Consider the following 18,809-nt stretch of genomic DNA (forward strand, 5'->3'; position numbering starts at 1 on the left):
GCGACCCTCAAGCTATAAAAATTCAATGCCTAATACAAAAATGAAGGAAGAATAGGGAAACGGCAAGTGAGAAATTACAATTTTTAACTTGGTATAATCCACTTTCAAAAGTATTTAAAGGAATTCAATTGTCACAGTTTCTCACATCTGTAGTTTACAAGACTGAACAAACTAACTAAAGTTACCTAAATACTTGATATATAACATGCAAAAATTATCAGTTTTCAATATTAGATTTCTCATTCTGCAGGTACTTCAACACTCCATAGGCAACTGTTCCGGCAACAAACAGGAAGACTGTCGGAGTAAAGGATGGATAAAGATACTTCACAAAAAAATTGTCCCATGCCTCCGGTAAAAAGCCTAGATGCAACAGAAGAGTTAGAAAATCACCACGTGGAGATATACATTATGCAAAGTAAATGCTCATAGATTCAGCTGTAATGTCAAACTAATTAATCAAATCCATACATTTTTATCTATGGAGATATTTAAAGCGAGAAAGATTTATCAAGTGTCTTATGACAACACAACTCATGTCAAACTACTTATTGTAAGTTGCTCTGAAACTGTAATCTGATAGTTACAAGAATAAATGTTCAATCTTCGATGCAAAAACAGTTGTGAGAAATTATGATCATAGACTGTACACTAATGCTTAGTCAAGCTTCCTAAGTTGATATTTTCAAACATCATCATATTGCAGGAAGTGCATGGTCCTTTATGTCCAAGTCATTCTTCATAGTCGTTCCAAGCCAATGTTATTAAGGAGAACTTGTAGGAAACATGAACATCAAACGTTATGCTGCCTATTTAAACTGTGTTGAGTCCAACATCAACACTAATAGAATACCACAGAGGCTCTTCTGAGAGACCAAGTCATACGTGTCTCCTAATTTTTATATTCTTAAACGTACCACCAGTACCACCCTATCAAGCACCATTAGGTAGTAGTTTTAAAAATATTTCCTTACTAAGAATTTCAATCTCAGTTTCAAGCTGGAAAACCATGTTTGGTTCTAAGAACATTCTCCATAATGAGTACAGCTCACAGACCAACTTGAGGAATGGAGACTGAACACCACTTTGCTCTCTTGCGGAGAACTGGAGAAAAGAGTAGGCAATGAGCAGACCAAACATAGAAAACTTCCAAATGGAGATTTCTATTTTTTGAACTTGGAGTGAGCCTCGCAGAATTGATATTATCAACACTGTGTTACACATGTTTTACGGCAGATTCTAAATTTAATATCTTTTAGGGCCTGTTTGTTATTGACAAGGAAACTGCAGCAAATCCTGGACAGGTCACCAAGGGGATATTGTGTGTATTTACTCTCTTGGTACTTGGGACATTTATACCAGAGGCAAATGAGGTAATTCATGTGTCATACTCAAATAAACTTTATTACATTACATTGTTATCTTCTTCTGAACTTAAATACTCCCTGCGTTTCAATTTATGTGAACCTATTTCCTTATTAGTCCGTGTCAAAAAGAATGACCTCTTTCTATATTTGGAATGAATTTACCTTTGTGCAATGATTTAAAGCCACAAAAAATATGTGTGAGTCATCTAACACCATAACTTTAAAAGTATCTCTTCTTTCTTAAATTTTGTGTCCAGTCAAATGGGTTCACATAAATTGAAACAGAGAGAGTATGATTTAATATCTGTTTGATACACTTATTTTAAGGCACGGCCAATTCATATAGACCATATGCATATCACTAGTTTTATAGATGCAATGTACATTAATAGTGATTTCAGAAATTACTCCGGGAATAAAAGATCACGTCTCTGTAATATATTGACTCACTTGTCAAAAGATTTAACCAAGAACAAATTCGGACTAGCCCCTTACACAAATAATTGAGTGTGTCCAAATCCTAATTGAATACTAGGTACTTTTCAAGCATGGATCAGATAATCACTCACTAGTCACTTGTCAAAAGAAAAGAAGCTACTTTAGTTTAGTGCAATTGGAATCACTACAGAATCACACTATGAATGAAGAAAAAAAGGGCAAATTACAAATACAATTAAAGGGTGGGCCATAATTTTTACCTGAGGCAGCAAGGAGAATACCCTGGACAAGGATAATAGCACCAAGTCCTAACCAAGCAAGAACAAAAGCACTCTCATTTTTCTGAAATTCCTTTGAACCACTGGTTTCCTCCGGTTGAGTAGCAAAACTGGGCTTTTGTATGGGTTCTCTTCGGATAATTGAATCCCTCTCTTTTTTCCCCTTCTGCTGTTTCTTCTTTGATGATGTTACTGTGCTCGAAACGGATGACCCAAAACCTAAGGAACTCGAGCTGGTGCCCTTCTTCGATGATGATGAGGTGCCCTCTGTAGATTTATCTGAAGAAGAAAGGTCCTGGAATTTAATGGAGAAATTTCCTAGGGTGGGGGGGTGTTGATGGGGGTGGCAGTGGAGAAGAAGATGAGGTTTTTTAGTATGTGGTGAGTTCACTAGCAGCGCCATTTTCTGTTTTGTTTGTTATTCTTCTTTCATTTTTACCAATTATCCACTCATAGGTAAGGCCATAACTTTCCCGTCAATTGGCTTTTATAGTTGACCCATTTCCTTTCTTACCCCGCAAAAAGAAAATATCTAAAATGTATATTCGTTGGTGATTACAAGATAAGGAAAACGATAAAACTTTTACTCCTATCATTCACATACTTGTTAAAAAATCAAAATAACAAATGTCAACGTACTATCACAAACAAGGAGAGTTCAGAGTTATAAAAGCAATCTTTGAAAGTTTCAGACCAAAAGAAACAAAAACTCCTGGAAGCAATTTGTTTGACATTCTGGCTCTCTCCTATTCAGCTACGGGAAATCAGTAGCGGTATTTTATCTACTGATATTACAGGAGATGGTGCGAAATGTAAGAGGAAAACTCAAGTTTGCTATCAACCAAACAACCTTTCCTCGGTCAAAATTCATTTCACACATTGATATATTCCTAGAACCATTACATCTCTTCTGTTTTATTGGAATATACATTATTCAAATTAAGAAAAAAAATGATGAACACAATTAGTTTCTTTGAAGAATTGCTCAATAAATAGCCTGGCCATGAGATGTTTTCTCTGAACGCTAACTTAAGAATGATGTGCTCGAAAATACTTTAATTTGCTTGCTTGGCCGTGATGAAATCTCTTCAGATCAGCACTATTTAGTTGCTGTTATGATGGGAAGCCTCATCTTAAATCAATTCCAACTCTTCAATGGTGGGCCGCAATCTGCGTGCACAGATACTTGGCCTCGCCATGATTTAGCAGGGGAGAGAATACTTTTTCTCAATGCGGGGTTAGAACTCTCAATGCGGGGTTAGAACTCCTTTTGCTAGCATTTCAAGAGTTCCATTTCCTCACAAAGGCTTGTAATGTCCGGTATTATACCCCCATTGCAGCTCCTTACAATGCCACTCCCCACAAGATCATTTAATATATCAGCTGGATCTTTGGCTCCTCCATGCTGCAAGAATTTTGTTCTTAAAGCCGAACCAGTGTCCAATGACAAAGGATCCTCTTGGCACATCCTTTGCCAGATACTCGTGGCAAAGCATTTCGCATACAGGTAGCTATAATAACCTGCGCAAGTAAGGGAAAAGATATTGCTCCACTTCTTAGCAAGAGCAATGTGCAGAATTTAATATACAATGGATCTAAGTTACGCTAGAACTGACAAAATCCTACTGTTATCATTCTCACAAAAGAACTGACAAAACCCAGAGATTCAGAACCAAACATTCCAAATAACAATATCTATCAAAAAGAAAAAGAAATAAACCAAATAACCATGTAGACAGAAAATCTTCACAAGTATCTAATACAAATGTTGCTCTATCTTCTGAAAAATGTCATTATCTATTACTCTCTAAAACTCAAACCTTCTACATGTACAGCTTTAAGAACAGAACTCTACAACTAGAACAAGTTGAAAATAAAAAGGTCGGCTGTAATGGAATAGATATTTCTTGCATCTGCCATTACATCTACGTCAAATATCGCCTTTACGAGGATAAAGAACCTTTATGACACATCATTTGACTACAAAACAAATTATATTCGTAGTCGTCGTGGCATCTCAATATTTTGGTTCATCGATGAATCCCCTTTTCGATATGATTGCAGAAGTCTCTAAGAAACTAAGAATGAAGAATTGACATAAAAAAAGGAGAATGCATGATCTAAGCACTCACTAAGACACATCATTTGACCTCAAAACAAATTATATTCTTAGTCATCGTGGCATCTCAAGATTTTGGTTCATCGATGAATCCCCTTTTCGATATGATTGCAGAAGTCTCTAAGAAACTAAGAGTGAAGAATTGACATAAAAAAAGGAGAATGCATGATCTAACCACTCGCTAAGACACATCATTTGACTACAAAACAAATTATATTCGTAGTCGTTGTGGCATCTCAATAATTAGGTTCATCGATGATCCCCTTTTCGATATGATTGCAGAAGTCTCTTAAGAAACTACGAATGAAGAATTGACATAAAATTACAAAAAAAAAATATTAAAAAAAAAAAAAAAAAAAAAAAAAAAAGGAGAATACATGATCTAACCCCTCACTAAGAAGAACAGGCAGAAACAGAAATAACACCCACCATACCATCTTGCCAAAATTTCCACTGGCGTCACCGTCTCTCACTACCATCAAGTTCTGAGAATCGTATAACAGATTATAGAGGAAGGGCACATCTAACAAGCAAAAAACTATCACTTAATTCACTTGTCAAGAAAGACACTTGAGATCTTAGTATAAAGTTGATAAAGAAAAAGTCCAGATTGGACCACCAACTATGAATCATGCATTTCTATTGAATTATGTCCGAATTGCCAAACAGTAGGCGTGAAGATGGTATATCAGATAAATAATAGTGCAACATTCTCTCACATATAGAGGCAACTATCACAAACATGAGTCAATTAACTATAGTCATATAGCGCTCTGATACCTGCACCATAGTTTGTAAGGTGACTGAATCGGGTATGCCAATGTGTTCCCTCCACATGCGTCCAACTTGTATGTTGTCTTTTTAAATCTGCAACAATTGCTATTGTATCTCTCCCTGTGGATGGCTGCTCTCCGAAGAGTATTTGGTCAACTATTGCATAGAAGATCTGAATAAATGGAAAGGCTGCATAGGTCAAAGTTCTTGCCTCAAGTTTTCTAAAAGTTGAACTGAAGAAATGCTTATCAACAGAGTTAACTAGGAAGGGGTCCATAAAACATACCTGCCGTTGCAATTCAGTTGCAGCAAACATCTTTTTAGCTCCCACCATTGATTCTACAAGTTCTTTGGGAATGATATCACCGGTTGAGTAGTGTTTAGCAAATGTCTTTAACACTCGATAATCCCAGGCATAGGACCTATGGATCAACAACAGTGCCAAAACTTTAGTAATAACTGATAAGACAGAACTAACATGCGCATGCAGCATTCATCCTGAACCTAGAATAAATAGTGTGTACATCACGTATAGTGGTGAATTGAACCTGAAACTAGGATTGTAAGACTTTTCCATTTTGTGCCAAATCTAATGACGACGATATTACAAGAAAGAAAAAGGTAACTAAACAGCAGATAATCATATGAGCAGTGTGTGTCTAAACATTTCTCTTCATATCACTGATTAAAAGTATGGATCAAAGATTCTGCATTTGGCTCACTCAAATAGGTTTGAAGGAGTTTCAGCAAAATCAAGAACCACCCTCGTACCAGAAAAGTGTTGGTATTCCTGCGCAGATAGCCAGCCATCAAGTGAACTCGATAACGATTTCAAAGCAAAAGTAAAAACCACTAGCAAATAGAAGCAGAATAAAACTAGTACCGTTCTTGAAAGCAACGAATGTAGAGCATGCCCAAACTCATGGAAAAGTGTTTCTACTTCAAAGTGGTTAAGCCTCACCGGAGCCAAACTTGACCCAGAGAAATTGCAAACAAGCGCTACGACCTATGAGTTAACAAGCACAGATAATTGTCAATAACTAGGTAAAATAAAATGGAAATACTGCAACAATCCACAGGATATCCATGAAGCAGTGAGCTTAAACTAAACTCTAGCATGATATTATGCATTTAAGGAATCAGTTCTTATGGGAAGGGAATGCCAAAAACAGAAAGTTTCATCTGGTTAAATGGGAGAAGGTTAGGAGGGACAGAATGGGGGAGGATTGGGAGTAAGAAATCTGAAGCTGCACAAAAAGAGTTTGCTTTTCAAGTGGTTGTGGAAATATAATTCAGAAGATGAAGCATTCTGGAAGAAGATAATTGAAGCTGTCTATGGTAAAAGAGAAGGTTGGAGGCCTGGCCCCATAAACTCACATTCGAAAGGATGGATTTGGATAAACATTAGCAGGTTGTGGGATGTGTCACTCACATACTAAAATGGACGTGGGAAAAGGTGAAACAATTAGGTTCTGGCCAAATCTGGACAGGGAATGAAAGCCTAAAGATCAAATATCCAGTATTATACGGTTGCTCCATCAAAAAGGGTGGTAATATAGCTGAATTGCATTCAACTTCAGGCTGGCAAGTATATTTTAGAAGAAACCTGAATGACAGGGCACTGGATGGTTTCTGTCAGATGTTGCAGCAGCCAGATTCAGTTTCTGATCAGAACAGAAGGTACTCCTTGATATGGGCAGCTAGCAAGGATAAAAAGTTCTCAGTTAATAACTGTTCCAGAATTTTGATGAGGTAATCAGGCTGTTGGGAACTTAATTGGCCATGGAAAATAAATTGGAAGACTAAAGTTCCCATCAAAGTGGCATGCTTGCTTGGATTGCAGCCTGGGAAGCTTGCTTGGCTCAGGATAATCTCCACAAAAGAGGTTCCTCTCTTGTTAGCAGGTGTTATTTGTGTGAAGAGATCAGGAATCAATAGAACCTTATTTCTCCAATGTAAATGGTCCAGGCAATGCTGGGATTTATTCCTAAGTATCTGGTAGTGTTTCTTGGGCAATGCCTGATAGCATAAGGGGTCTGCTGGAGTGCTGGCAGGGATAGGAATTCAAAAAACTTGAAAAAAAATCTGGATCACTATTCCTCTATGCATTTTTTGGACCCTATGGTTGGAACGGCATAGAGCTTGTTTTGAAGGACAAAAAAGCCTTTATCTTAGAATTAAGAACAATTGTTTGCAAAATCTTTTTACCTGGTGTAATAGCAGGCCAATTGGAAGTATGGAGCAGCATATAGATTTTTTAGAAATGTTAGAAGGAAGATAGTAGTTGCATCTTTGGTGTAGTCCAGTAGCTTCTTATCTGTCTTGAGTCCTGTACTTTCTGTACCATCTTGGTACCTTTTATTAATGATATCTTAACCATTTCAAAAAATAATATGTCTACCCTGAGATCATAGAAACCTAAAAACTTACAAGTATGAACAAAAATTTTATTTGGGACAAGTTTTTATTAGCATAAACTAAAAACTTCTCCGGATGACCTTTAAAAACACATTTAAATAATATTCCCTCCGTCCCATTTTATGTGATGCGGTTTGACTGGGTACAGAGTTTAAGAAAGAAAGAAAGAAATACTTTTAGAACTTGTGGTCTAAAACAAGTCATAGATATTTGTGCGGCTATAAATCATCTCTAAGAGTAAAAGGGGAAATTTATAGCTGAATTGTTAGTAAATACATAAAGGTATCATTCTTTTTTGGGGCAGACTAATCATATAAATTGGGACAGAAGGCGTAAATCACAGAATCTACAACTTGCAAGTATAAGTAAGCATTTAATTTTAAGAAATTTTTTAGGTCTATTAGCATAAAGCCATAAACTATAATAAACTTAATTTGATGAAGAACTATAATAAACTTATTGGGGTGACCTTCAAAATTATTGTCCAGATTTAAGCTAGCTAGGTGTAAGCAGACTTAAGTTTGATCAATTTCCAGGGAACTGTGAAAGATTAGTACCAATGCCCACATCATACCCAATCTAAACAGGTAGTTTAAAAAGTCAATGTTAATACAGGATGACTGATCAACAGAACATTTCCTGGTGGTTCTGTATTCCTGAAACTTACAAGTTACTATCACCAGTTGCTAAATAGAGACACAAGAAACAAAAGGCATAGCATTTTATGAAAAACTGAAATGAAGAAAAAGAGAATAATGCTCTTACATACAGGAAGTTGGTATTCTGTCTCAGAAACTCGACGCCCTCCTCGGATAGCGAAATGAGCACAAATGGGATATTTACCTTTTCTTGATTTTAAATCGAGGTATAAGTACCCCAGGTCTCCCTGAAAACACGCATTATAAACTAGTTCAAGTGGATGGATGTTAAGACTACCACTAAATGGGTATTAATGGAAGAGCCAAATGCACACCAGGAAATTAGAATGGATCAACTCAACATAAACAAGAAAAGTAAGATTATGTTAAATCTGCCAACATTCCAATTTTTTACCACTAGTCCATTTTTGCCGTCCAAAGGTCAATACCGGAAAGAATGAAAATGATTCATGTCAATGTACTGAGAGGTTGGTCAGTAAAGAAATAGCATTAGAAAATAACAATCAAGAATGATAGTTCCCCTTTGCACACCTAATTTATCAACTCAAAAGGGAAAAGCTAAAATAAAGAAAGAAAGAAAATGAAAAAGAATTCTTTACAAGAGGTGGGAACTGGGAATCCAGTAATCTCATAGTTGAGATGACATGTCTACCATATAACAAGAGACAGCCACTATTTCTAGAATATTAGACTTGCCTCAGTAGGATGATGTAGCACTATCTTCATCACATCAGGATGCCATGATTCACCAGGTGCAAGGGGTACTTTGTGAAATGTCACACCAAAGAGCGACTCAACCAAAACCTTCAAACCCTCAATACACTGCGGTAAAGGGAAATATGATGCAATAACCTGCAATGATAGACAAGAACAGTTCTGTCAAAAATGGAAAAAACCTTAAGAGCATGTAAAAGCCTTCATGAGAGCAGCATTCAGCAATTCATATATTAGTTGAATCAGAATTCTTTGAGTACTTATAAATAGGAAAGGTTTACATGGGTACACTGGTAGAAATTCTTCACTTTTTTGTTTTTCTTTTCCTTGGTATAGCATGAAGGCTTATCAAGGCTCTTTTCATAGTGTATAGAAATTCTGCCAGTGCAGTGAATTGCAATAATCACTTCTTGTTGTCGATATGACAGAACAGGTGGATGAGAAGTTCAAAAGGCAAACAGCTATGGGATAGGTTGTAGAATTCAGTTGAAAAAGTAAATTGCTGATAGAAAGGTCAACTTCAAATTGTCTATGTATTTCACAGCCATTAAAAATTTCATGTTTTCTCTGAACTCACATCATCAATCCAAAGGATTGTTCCAACAAACAAAACAGGACTCCAGTAAACCAAGCCCCAAATACAACGATGGAGAAACGTCCTTTTTAAAGGCTATGTAACTACCTCAACGCCCGGGAAAACATGTTTATTATTTCATCTTTAGTTCAATTTAATCAATGACTTTGCGCCCCTGATTAGTTATCAGCAAATAAATAATAAGTTATCCTTAGACCCAACTTTGTGGGATTTCACTGAGTATGTTGTTGTATCTATGAAGACGCGAACACAAGAATCCAGAGTAAGAAAGAGCATCCGCTACAACTTGATCATAAAAGTTCAAAGAAGAAGCAAAGATAATAGAAAAACGGTTAGGCTTCACTCATTACCGAGGAGTCCAACTTGTATGTTGCAGACTTCATCAGCCACGTGAAGTATGCCTCATCCCAGGGCTCCAACTCCCCTCTGGGATCACCACTATTCTCTCTCTTGAAATTCTGAATCGCCTCAAACTCCTATTTAAGAATATGAACATTTAGAAGAGCTTGAAAGAGCCCCAGCAGAGTAACATAATCAGTGTCTCATTCATATAAGTAAAATCTACTTCCAGAACATACCTGATCGGCCTTGGGTCTGACCACTTTGCTCATCTCAAGCAAAAAGGATAAGACCACTTCAGGAGATGCAGCCATAGTAGAATGTAGAGCAAATTCAGCATAAGACTTATACCCCATAAGCTGCAAGTTAAGAGGATAAAGCATATTAGTATTGACAACATCTCTCTCTTTATATATATATATATATATATATATATATATATATATATATATATATATATATATTTTTGTTTTTTTTTGGGGTGGGGGGGTGTTTTGGGGGGGGGGGGATACATGCACAAGTGGAAGTAATAGTGAATAATGAGAAGGAGAAAAAGTACTGAATAATGATTGACCAAATCAGGAAAGTATAAATTCAGCATATACCAATCAAAAGTTACAATCTCTGTCCGAAATAGTTTTCGTACTTTCTTATTTAGATTCTGACAAGATGTTTTACCACATATCTTCTTATGCTTCTAGGGAAACTATAGAAGAAAGGTCCAGATATCTTCTACTCCAATAGTACTTTTGTGCACCATGTTCCCATGGTCTTCTTTTTTCTAGAATTATGATGAAATATCCATAAAGGCCTTTACCTATGTACATACCAACTCACAGATACAACAAGTGAAAATAATATCCCTGACTTAACCCCTGTACTTGGAAAAGGTGAGGTTAAAGGACCATCCATCACCGCTCAGCATAATTTGAGATTCTATTTTGAAGTCCAGATCAACTGTATTCACAAAAATGCAAAACTACAGAGTGTGTGATGAAACTGATACATGTTAGAATATTTTTGGTAAAAGTTAGTTTTAAATGAACTGAATATAAGATGTGGATTGTATCTCACATCTATAAATTGGTGTGTCTTGTATTCCATTATCGTTAGGTCATCTTCTTTATTTTCTTATTTCTCACATGGCATCAGAACCTCTACGATCTTGGTAGAGACTAAAGGAGCTTCTGTCTACTAGCGGACAACCTTATACTGCCAGTTTGGCTGCCCCAGCAACACCATGCCTCTTTGGAGTGACTGGTTCAACAGCACTATATCTCTTTTCCAGTGAGTTTGCCAGTGGTGCACCTCTTTTCAGCCACTATTCCGGCCGTAGCTTTCCAGTTAGATTCCAACGACTAAAAACTTTTCCAACGAGATTCTGCGATGATGAATTTTTTACCGATTTCGCTGCAAACTTTTCAACAACAATTTGGACTACTTGTTTTACATGTTTGCAAAATAATCAACTCAACTTGATTTTCTCTACCATGAGTTGAGGGGCGTGTTCGAATGCAGCAACATTACGTGTTAAGATTAAGTTAGCCGCCCATCGATTAAATATACAATGCAGGTATGTAGAATGTATCTCGAACCATTAAATAGGTGTGTCTTGTATTTCATTATCATCAGATCATCTTTTTTGTAACGTATCTCACACCGATAAATAAGTGTATCCTGTATATCACTGTCATCAAATCAACTTTGCTCTCTTATTTCACACAATGTCTCAGAACTAAATAGATAATGAAAAGTGTCCCTTCTCTAACAAATTTAACTTTTAAATATGGTCACAAATTTAACACAGAAAACATGCAGAGGTTCTGTGTAGGAGCCTTGTTGCTATCGATAAACAAAAATATTTCCACATGCTTGACCCCAAAAAATAGAATCATGCTACAAATGGGAAGGCGTGTTGTAGAACTAAGTAATTAGAAGTGCCACTTCTTTAATAGTTTGAACTTTTTGATGAGAACACCATACAATTCTTTTGATAGGAACATCATAATTCAACAAAAACAAAATACAATGCTAGACCAAAAGTGTTCACATAACAACCTGTGCAAACTCGTGTCTAGTTGCAATAAGTTTATCAAGAACCTCGAGGTTTGCATGTGGAACAGAATTTCCTTGGACATATGCCACCTTCCTGACCTGGAGAAGATCATGAGAAAAATACACTAAATCATTCGGTCATTGAACGATAAAAGCTCTTTTCTTTTTTCCATCCATAGTTGTCCAAAACCTTATGAAGACAACAAATAAAGTAAAAACACTTGATAGAAATATAAAATGTTTAAGTCTCTTCTTGACTTGTCAATGCATAAAGAGAATTTTTTTGATAAGGTAAAGTTTAGAGAGATTTAGATGGAATCTTTTGGACATAAAAAGGTGTTTATGTGAGCAAATAACTAGGTACTTGTACTTAGTAGAAACAGAGGGACAGAATTTGTGATTCTTGAAGTATTCGTGATTGATGAAGCAAAGGATCATCCACTTGTTTTCAGTTCTCCAATTTTCCAAGTCCAAAAAATGATGCACAATTCATGAATTGGTGCCATAATCATTTGTTTTCTTTTATTTGGTGGTCTTCTCTTTCCCTTGCCCTAACCCTAAACCTTATATTCAGTAGTCAAGACCTCCCATACATAAATCCATTAAATGATTGTAATAGATATTATGTTTACTAGGCTTGCACTCTCGTCTATGCTTATCTATGTCAATGTAAGAAGTTTACCTTGAGCTTCTAATGCTTTAGTTTCCTAACACTAGGAGAGCGAGTGAATAGGGAAGAAGTTGTTGCTACACTGATACAATAAGCATAATATTGATTACTCTGAAGACCATTTGGAAATTTTCTGAACAGGGTTAAGTTATAACTAAAAGAAATCAGAGGTTGCTCAATGTTACCCCAGCATCTGGTACACATTGAAGAAAGCCTTGCAGAGTACTTGACTCAGTTGCTAAGCGAAATCCTTGTTCTTTCATGTTATCTCTTGACCCCAGAGATCCCTTAGATGCACCTGACAGGTTACGATAGATAGGGCTGACAAGGTGGTGCAATCTTTTAGGGATCTTAGACGCTGGAAATATATTCACATGGCCTGGGTCAGTAATGATATTTTCATTATACCTGACAAAAAAAGGAAAAAATGAGCATTCATCCAGTTATGTGGAACTAGAAACATTGAAGGCAACTTGATACATTATGCTATAAACAATAGTCAAAGTGAAATTAAGAACTGAGTAGAGTCCAGTTCCATCTTGCAAAAAATGTAGATAGCCCGAAGGTGAGATTGCAAAGACTACATCATTGGTCCCATAACTGCGACTTAAGATGAACATAGAAGAAAAACTGGACAGTCGTTAAGGAAGAGGAAATTAAGGGAGGATATGAACAGCTCCTTCTAACCCTGCACGAGCTAGAGGCCCTCAAAGATATTACTCAAGAGTTCATAGTTGACAAGCAAAATACTGAAAACCTATTTCTCAATTCTACTTATGCAAATTTAAGCAGAATTTCAGCATTTAGATGCATAGACTCAGCCCAAAAGAAACAAGGCTTTTTACAAACGAATTGAAGAAAACATTAATTAAAAAGAAACAAAACAAATCTCAGTCAAACACCAATCTTTAACTTCTCCAAATGCTGCTTCTGTGAATCATCTCGGAAAAAAAATTGCATTTGATCTACATGGGTGCTTACTTAAACTCAACTATGGACCTGTGAAGAACTGAATATAATCCTTTCCTAAGGATTATGAGTTAATTTAACAATCATCCCCGAAAATTAAATTTAATTTCTAAAGAAGAAGATGGTCATTTTCTACCTTCAGTAGACTGAATCGAACATATAGTCACAATTTAAATGTTCCATGGTGTAAGTCCACTTAATTTGAAGGATAAAGCCATGATTCATATAATAATTGATATAAAAAGAACAGTACACAAAAGGACAAGAAATAGTGGGTAAATCCTATTTCAAATACAAAACCAGCTTCTAGACCTACAATGATCATGTGATCTCTTTTAAAAACAACACGAAAATTATAGAAAACATCAAAAAGTTCCATCATTTAACAAAATTCCAGGAAAACTAACAAGGAGATGGTTATCACTTACTCTCTACACAACTGAATAATGTCAATGGAAAGCTCATTAGCTCGATCCCGTTTTTCTGTGAAGCCACCAAGGTTCTTAAATTAATGCAACAGAAATGATTTACCAAGAAAAACAACAGTTGTACGAAGTCAAATACCAGAGCAAAGATGGATTCCACCCTTCTCCAAGTCCATTCGTAGAAAGCGGGCTGCCCTTTTCGCTTCATGTGTGAGTGAATTGCTGTCTTTTTCTGCTTTTATTACTGCCTTGTATATACTATGGTTTGTATTAAGGTACTACATGCCAAGGAGCAAAAGAGTCAATAAACCATTGCACTGAGAATCTTCCAAAGCAACTGCATCTTGAAGTAAATCCATTAGTGGCAAGTTACTAACGTATAAAAGTATTTTCATTAATCAAGTGAAGAAAGCCAACTTGGAGACAATTTTGATTCCCCCTCCCAGTCCCTCTGGCCAGAATATAAGACTACCTTTATAAAAGTATTTCATTAATCTAGTGAACTGATTCTACATGACGGTGGATATACTTTTACCTTCTTTTTCCACTCGGTATTAATATTTTTTTTTTTTTTTTTTTTATGACAAGGGAACCAGCAGCCGCCACCCTTCGGGTGCGTACGACAGGTAAACCCCGCTCCTGTGCAATAGCCCGCAAACCACACAGAAGAGATAACCCGTACTAGGCAAGCCTGGTGCGACGAGCTCGACTCAGGAGGCAAACCCCCTGCTATTGTAGGCAAGGGGTTTCGAACCTGAGACCTCCATTATGAAAGCCCCATGATCAACCAACTGAGCCACCCTTGTGGGTCCACTCGACATTAACCTAATTCTTAAATTCATGGCTTTTGTTGCTAATTTGGCAAAGACAAGTTATCTTTACAGTTTCATCACGTCTGCAAAAGATAATCAGTGCAATACCACACATAGAGAGGTAAAAAAAATTTACATGAAGTTTAGCTAATACATCATAATGATGCTTACTGGATATGAATAGATTACTATCCATAAATAACCGAATCCACATTAACTCAAACTTGAGGAGTCTACTAAAGTTTTGTTCTAATTATTGGCAACCATCAAGTGTGAGAAGAGACAAAGATCATAAAGTGTATCAAGGAGCATACACCAAATGAGACAGTCAGGTGACATAAAAATGTAAAATCCTAATTACCATTAAATAACTTCAACTATTTAATTTCTGGCATTGAAGCAGTTTAGGTCCAACACAACAGTCGGTGTAAACACAAGTATTGATATAACGAGCCAGGCGAAAACAAACTAATAAAACCAATCAAATTTCAGGAACCTTACGTGTAAAAACTCATTTACTCTTAGAGATGCCTTGCCTGCCTCATCAACAAACTGCCTAAAAAGTGATAATTTTTATGTAAGTAGTCAAAGCAATTGAAAATAAGATGGGAAACTGTAGATATTGATCTATAGTTCACCTACCTGTCTGGATGAGTATGTCTGCACAATTCAGCTGAATCAATTACTGAGCACACCTATTAAATCAAATAGGTCAGTTATTGCGTCGCGTTTTAACCAAGTCCACCTGTGCAAGTTCAACTAGTACTTGTCTTGTTCAATTAGACCACAAAAACCGAAACTTACAGTATCAGAAACCTCATCCATTGCTCGGATAATTTCAGGAGATGACGGCATGCCAGATATATACTTCACAAGTTCTTCTGACCTATTAAGCATGTGAATATTTTTCCAATCAAACACTTGAAACAGAAAATCATTCAACTCAAAAGCCCGCCCTTTCTGGAACATTGCAATTTCGTTTACAAAGCGAAGCAATCGAATTGACCGAGCCAAAAATAAAATGCTATCTACTACTTAATGCTTTACCTGTCAATAGCATCGTCAACGAATCGTTGAAAGCCTTTGGGAGTTTTCAAATGATGATAGCCGTAAAGTCCGGTCTCTTTGATGGACGGAGCTGTAGATGTTGAAATGTGGATGAATTGGGAGTTTGCTCGTAGCTGAGCAGCGGACTTGCGAATTAGAGCGTGCATGGTGATTAACAGTCACAACGAGCAATCTGCAGAAGCTGGAGCTCCTTCTCCTTTCCAAGAGGTAGAAACTGGAAACCAGAAAAAAAACTCCAATGGCGCTTTTCCACTTCTAGAAGGAGGTCAATTCTGACCAGGAAATGACTAAAATTGGTCCTTGTATTTAGGATAGGTTTAAAATTGGTCCTTGTATCTACATTTATTTTGATCCCTTAAGTTTATCAAAGTTAGCACTTTTGCACTCCTTAATTATCTAGGTACACTTTGATTGGTGGATTTTAACAGAAAATGTGAAAAATAAGATTTAATGACAACACTAGTATAGGTGTAGTTTATGCTATTGCTTAAGGTGTAATTTTTACTATTTTTATCTATTTTAGGTGTTTAGGATGAATTTTAAGAGTGTTGAGGAAATAAAGATACGAAGAAATCAAGGGATGCTGAAACTTTCCTGAGAAGAAGAGGGATGCCAATTAGTATAAAGGAATTATAGTTATATTATTTTCTTTTTCTATACTATTTTTCTTTAAGAGTCAATATATAGAATCAATAGCAATGGAAAAAAGAAGTTGATAAATATTTAACTAGATTAGATAAAAAAAAAAATACTTACTTTTGACAATTCATAAAGGACTGAAAAACTAAATCTAGTATTTATACCCCAAGACTAAAAGTAAGTATATTCAAGAGAGCCACATTATTTTAAACCTACTCCAAACACAAATATTTGGTTTAAGCATTTGGTAAAATATTTCTTGAGCAAGCCATTTTAGATCGCCTTCAATGCTATCCTTATCATCGTTGTCTCATGTAAAATTGAATTAACATGTAGGAATATAGATGTTGAAACTTTAATATTTTCTTTTTCATATTTTTCTTTAAATATATAGAATAATAGCAAGAGGTTGATAAATATTTGACGGAGACAAAAAAATACTTACTTTTGACATTTTAAAGGACAAAAACTACTCATGAGTATATTCAAGAGACTATTTTAAACCTACTCCAAACACAAATAGGTAAGTAAAATATTTATGAGCAAATTTTAGATCGCGTCTAAAGTTGTCTCTAAAATTGAATTAACACAAGCTAGATGTGGAACTTTACGATGGCTAAAGTTATAGAAGAAATTGGACTATCTGTAAAAAAAAATTATTAATAATCTTTAGATCACAGTCGAAAGTTGTATGTAAGTTGAATCCATACAGGTTCAATTGAAAACTTTAGAAAATTTATAGAAGAAATTATATCCAAATGTTAGACCACGATGTAAAGTAGTTCGAAAGCAGTAGTTCCCATTCTTCTGGTTATATAGCACTTCAATCAAATTTGGAAAAAAAAAAGTACAAAATAACGGTTGCCTCACAAAGACAAAAGGCATTTGAGAAAATTAGTGAACAATTTTTGTTTTCCTAATGCAAGTATTGTATTTAAGAAAATCAACGAAAGGACATAGTCGTTTTTCAGACCGCTAATTAACATTTAATCACTGTTTCAAAATTATGCAATATTTTGATAATTTTAATACAAAAATAAAATTTGCACAAAAACACAAAATGATGTTGGAGTTCGAATTTTTTACATGTGAAACTCAAACATAATCAAACTTCAAGACATTGTCATGAAATTTTCTTGGAGTTTCACTTGCATCATTTTGAAATTTTTCTGGAGTTTCACCTGCATCATTTTAAACTCAAGAAAAAAAAAATCTATCCTTCCGTTTTGCACCATTTCAAACTCAAAGATAATTTCCTGGAGTTTCATTTTTTATTTTAACAAAATTTTCTAGAGCTCCAGTTATGCCATTTTGAAAAATCCATGGTGTTTCTCTCGCAAACGCAAGTAAAATTTTATGGATATATAGAATATACAATTGTACGGTCCAAATATACAAAGAAAATTATAATGGAATAATTTTATGGATGGTATCTGAAAAAATAAGGGGTAATTTCATGGTGGTGCCAAATGCAACAACAACTTATGCAGTGTAATCTCACAAATAAGTCTGGGGAGAGCAGGATGTACGCAAACCTAATCCCTACTCATGGGAAAATTTCATATACAGGTGGCACTTGAGATAATAATGAGGTAATTTCATGACTGGTAGTTATCTAAAAGTGAACTGAAATGGATTCAAATTCCTAAGTTCTTTTCGGACATTGAATTGCGTGTTTGAAACTTCAGGATTGTGTTGAAGTTATACTTGCCAAAGTTTCAAACTTTAGCACCCTCCTTCCATGTTTTAACTAGGGAAATTTAAATTTGTGCTCAAATTTTATTTTCACCTAAAAAATGACTATTGCTCAATCAAATGTCAAATGGCACTAAATATTACCGTCCAAAAATTGACCATCTGCCCTAGTTTTCACCGGCAGTTCTAGCACAAAATAGTAAATTACTCAGATACCCGAATGGTAATTTTACGAGTCATAACTTGGTAGGATTGGAGAAAAATCTTAAAAGCGAGTGCAAAATTTATCTGATACTTTTCATTTTTTGAGAGTCAATTTGACTAAAATTTAAAGCTAAACTTACCTCAAGATTAAAATTTATATATTTGAAAACTACATGTCAAGAACTATAAGTTGCAACTTTTCTCATATCAATTTAATTAAAAAATACTTCTTAAAATGTTGGTCAAAATTCATGTCGTTCGAATCTCGAAAAGGGAAAAATATTCAATAATTTGGGACAGAAGGAGCAACTCTTTTATGGGCTTATGTTAAGAGATAATTACACCCTACGTTAATTAGGGTAACAATGCTATCAAAATTGACCCATTTTCTTAAATCTTACAAAAATTGACTCAAACTTTTTCTCCGACCGCCTGAGCATCGTACCCCTCCCTGCTGCGCTTCCCAACTTCCGCCATCGTGTTCACCATCTTCCCCAATCGTCGGTGAGTCAACTTCTTCCACCACCGACCGCCTGAGTACCATACCCTTCCCTGCTGCGCTTCCCAACCT

The 18,809-nt window shown here is 35.7% G+C and overlaps 2 protein-coding genes and 1 long non-coding RNA gene across 6 annotated transcripts; all 3 read right to left on the reverse strand.

Annotated features, from left to right (window-relative positions):
• Positions 1-69: 69 nt before the first annotated feature.
• LOC132056668 (protein LPA2) lies at positions 70-2,550 on the reverse strand. The gene is made up of 2 exons (XM_059448958.1): positions 2,066-2,550; positions 70-363 (listed from the first exon to the last, which is right to left on the reverse strand). Exons 1-2 carry the CDS (start codon positions 2,484-2,486, stop codon positions 218-220), a joined length of 567 nt encoding a protein of 188 aa, XP_059304941.1. The 5' UTR covers positions 2,487-2,550; the 3' UTR covers positions 70-217.
• LOC132056669 (uncharacterized) lies at positions 434-2,059 on the reverse strand. The gene is made up of 2 exons (XR_009414886.1): positions 1,639-2,059; positions 434-1,425 (listed from the first exon to the last, which is right to left on the reverse strand). It is a non-coding gene; the product is annotated as an uncharacterized LOC132056669 (long non-coding RNA).
• A 363-nt stretch (positions 2,551-2,913) lies between the features above and the next one.
• On the reverse strand, positions 2,914-15,862 carry LOC132056667 (mitochondrial intermediate peptidase, mitochondrial). 4 transcript variants are annotated; one of them, XM_059448954.1, is made up of 17 exons: positions 15,680-15,862; positions 15,437-15,518; positions 15,271-15,327; positions 15,134-15,184; positions 13,960-14,098; positions 13,824-13,878; positions 12,612-12,834; positions 11,760-11,855; positions 9,941-10,060; positions 9,713-9,838; positions 8,750-8,905; positions 8,164-8,280; positions 5,860-5,982; positions 5,699-5,766; positions 5,263-5,398; positions 4,983-5,148; positions 2,914-3,604 (listed from the first exon to the last, which is right to left on the reverse strand). In XM_059448954.1, exons 5-17 carry the CDS (start codon positions 13,994-13,996, stop codon positions 3,357-3,359), a joined length of 1,671 nt encoding a protein of 556 aa, XP_059304937.1. In that variant the 5' UTR covers positions 13,997-14,098; positions 15,134-15,184; positions 15,271-15,327; positions 15,437-15,518; positions 15,680-15,862; the 3' UTR covers positions 2,914-3,356. The 4 variants fall into 4 exon arrangements, with proteins under 4 accessions (XP_059304937.1, XP_059304938.1, XP_059304939.1 ...); XM_059448955.1 differs by having other exon boundaries at positions 8,164-8,276; positions 8,746-8,905; XM_059448956.1 differs by having other exon boundaries at positions 13,960-14,157.
• Between the last annotated feature and the right edge of the window lie 2,947 nt (positions 15,863-18,809).

This window comes from Lycium ferocissimum, chromosome 5 (genome assembly GCF_029784015.1).
Source record: "Lycium ferocissimum isolate CSIRO_LF1 chromosome 5, AGI_CSIRO_Lferr_CH_V1, whole genome shotgun sequence".
NCBI classification, from domain to species: domain Eukaryota; kingdom Viridiplantae; phylum Streptophyta; class Magnoliopsida; order Solanales; family Solanaceae; genus Lycium; species Lycium ferocissimum.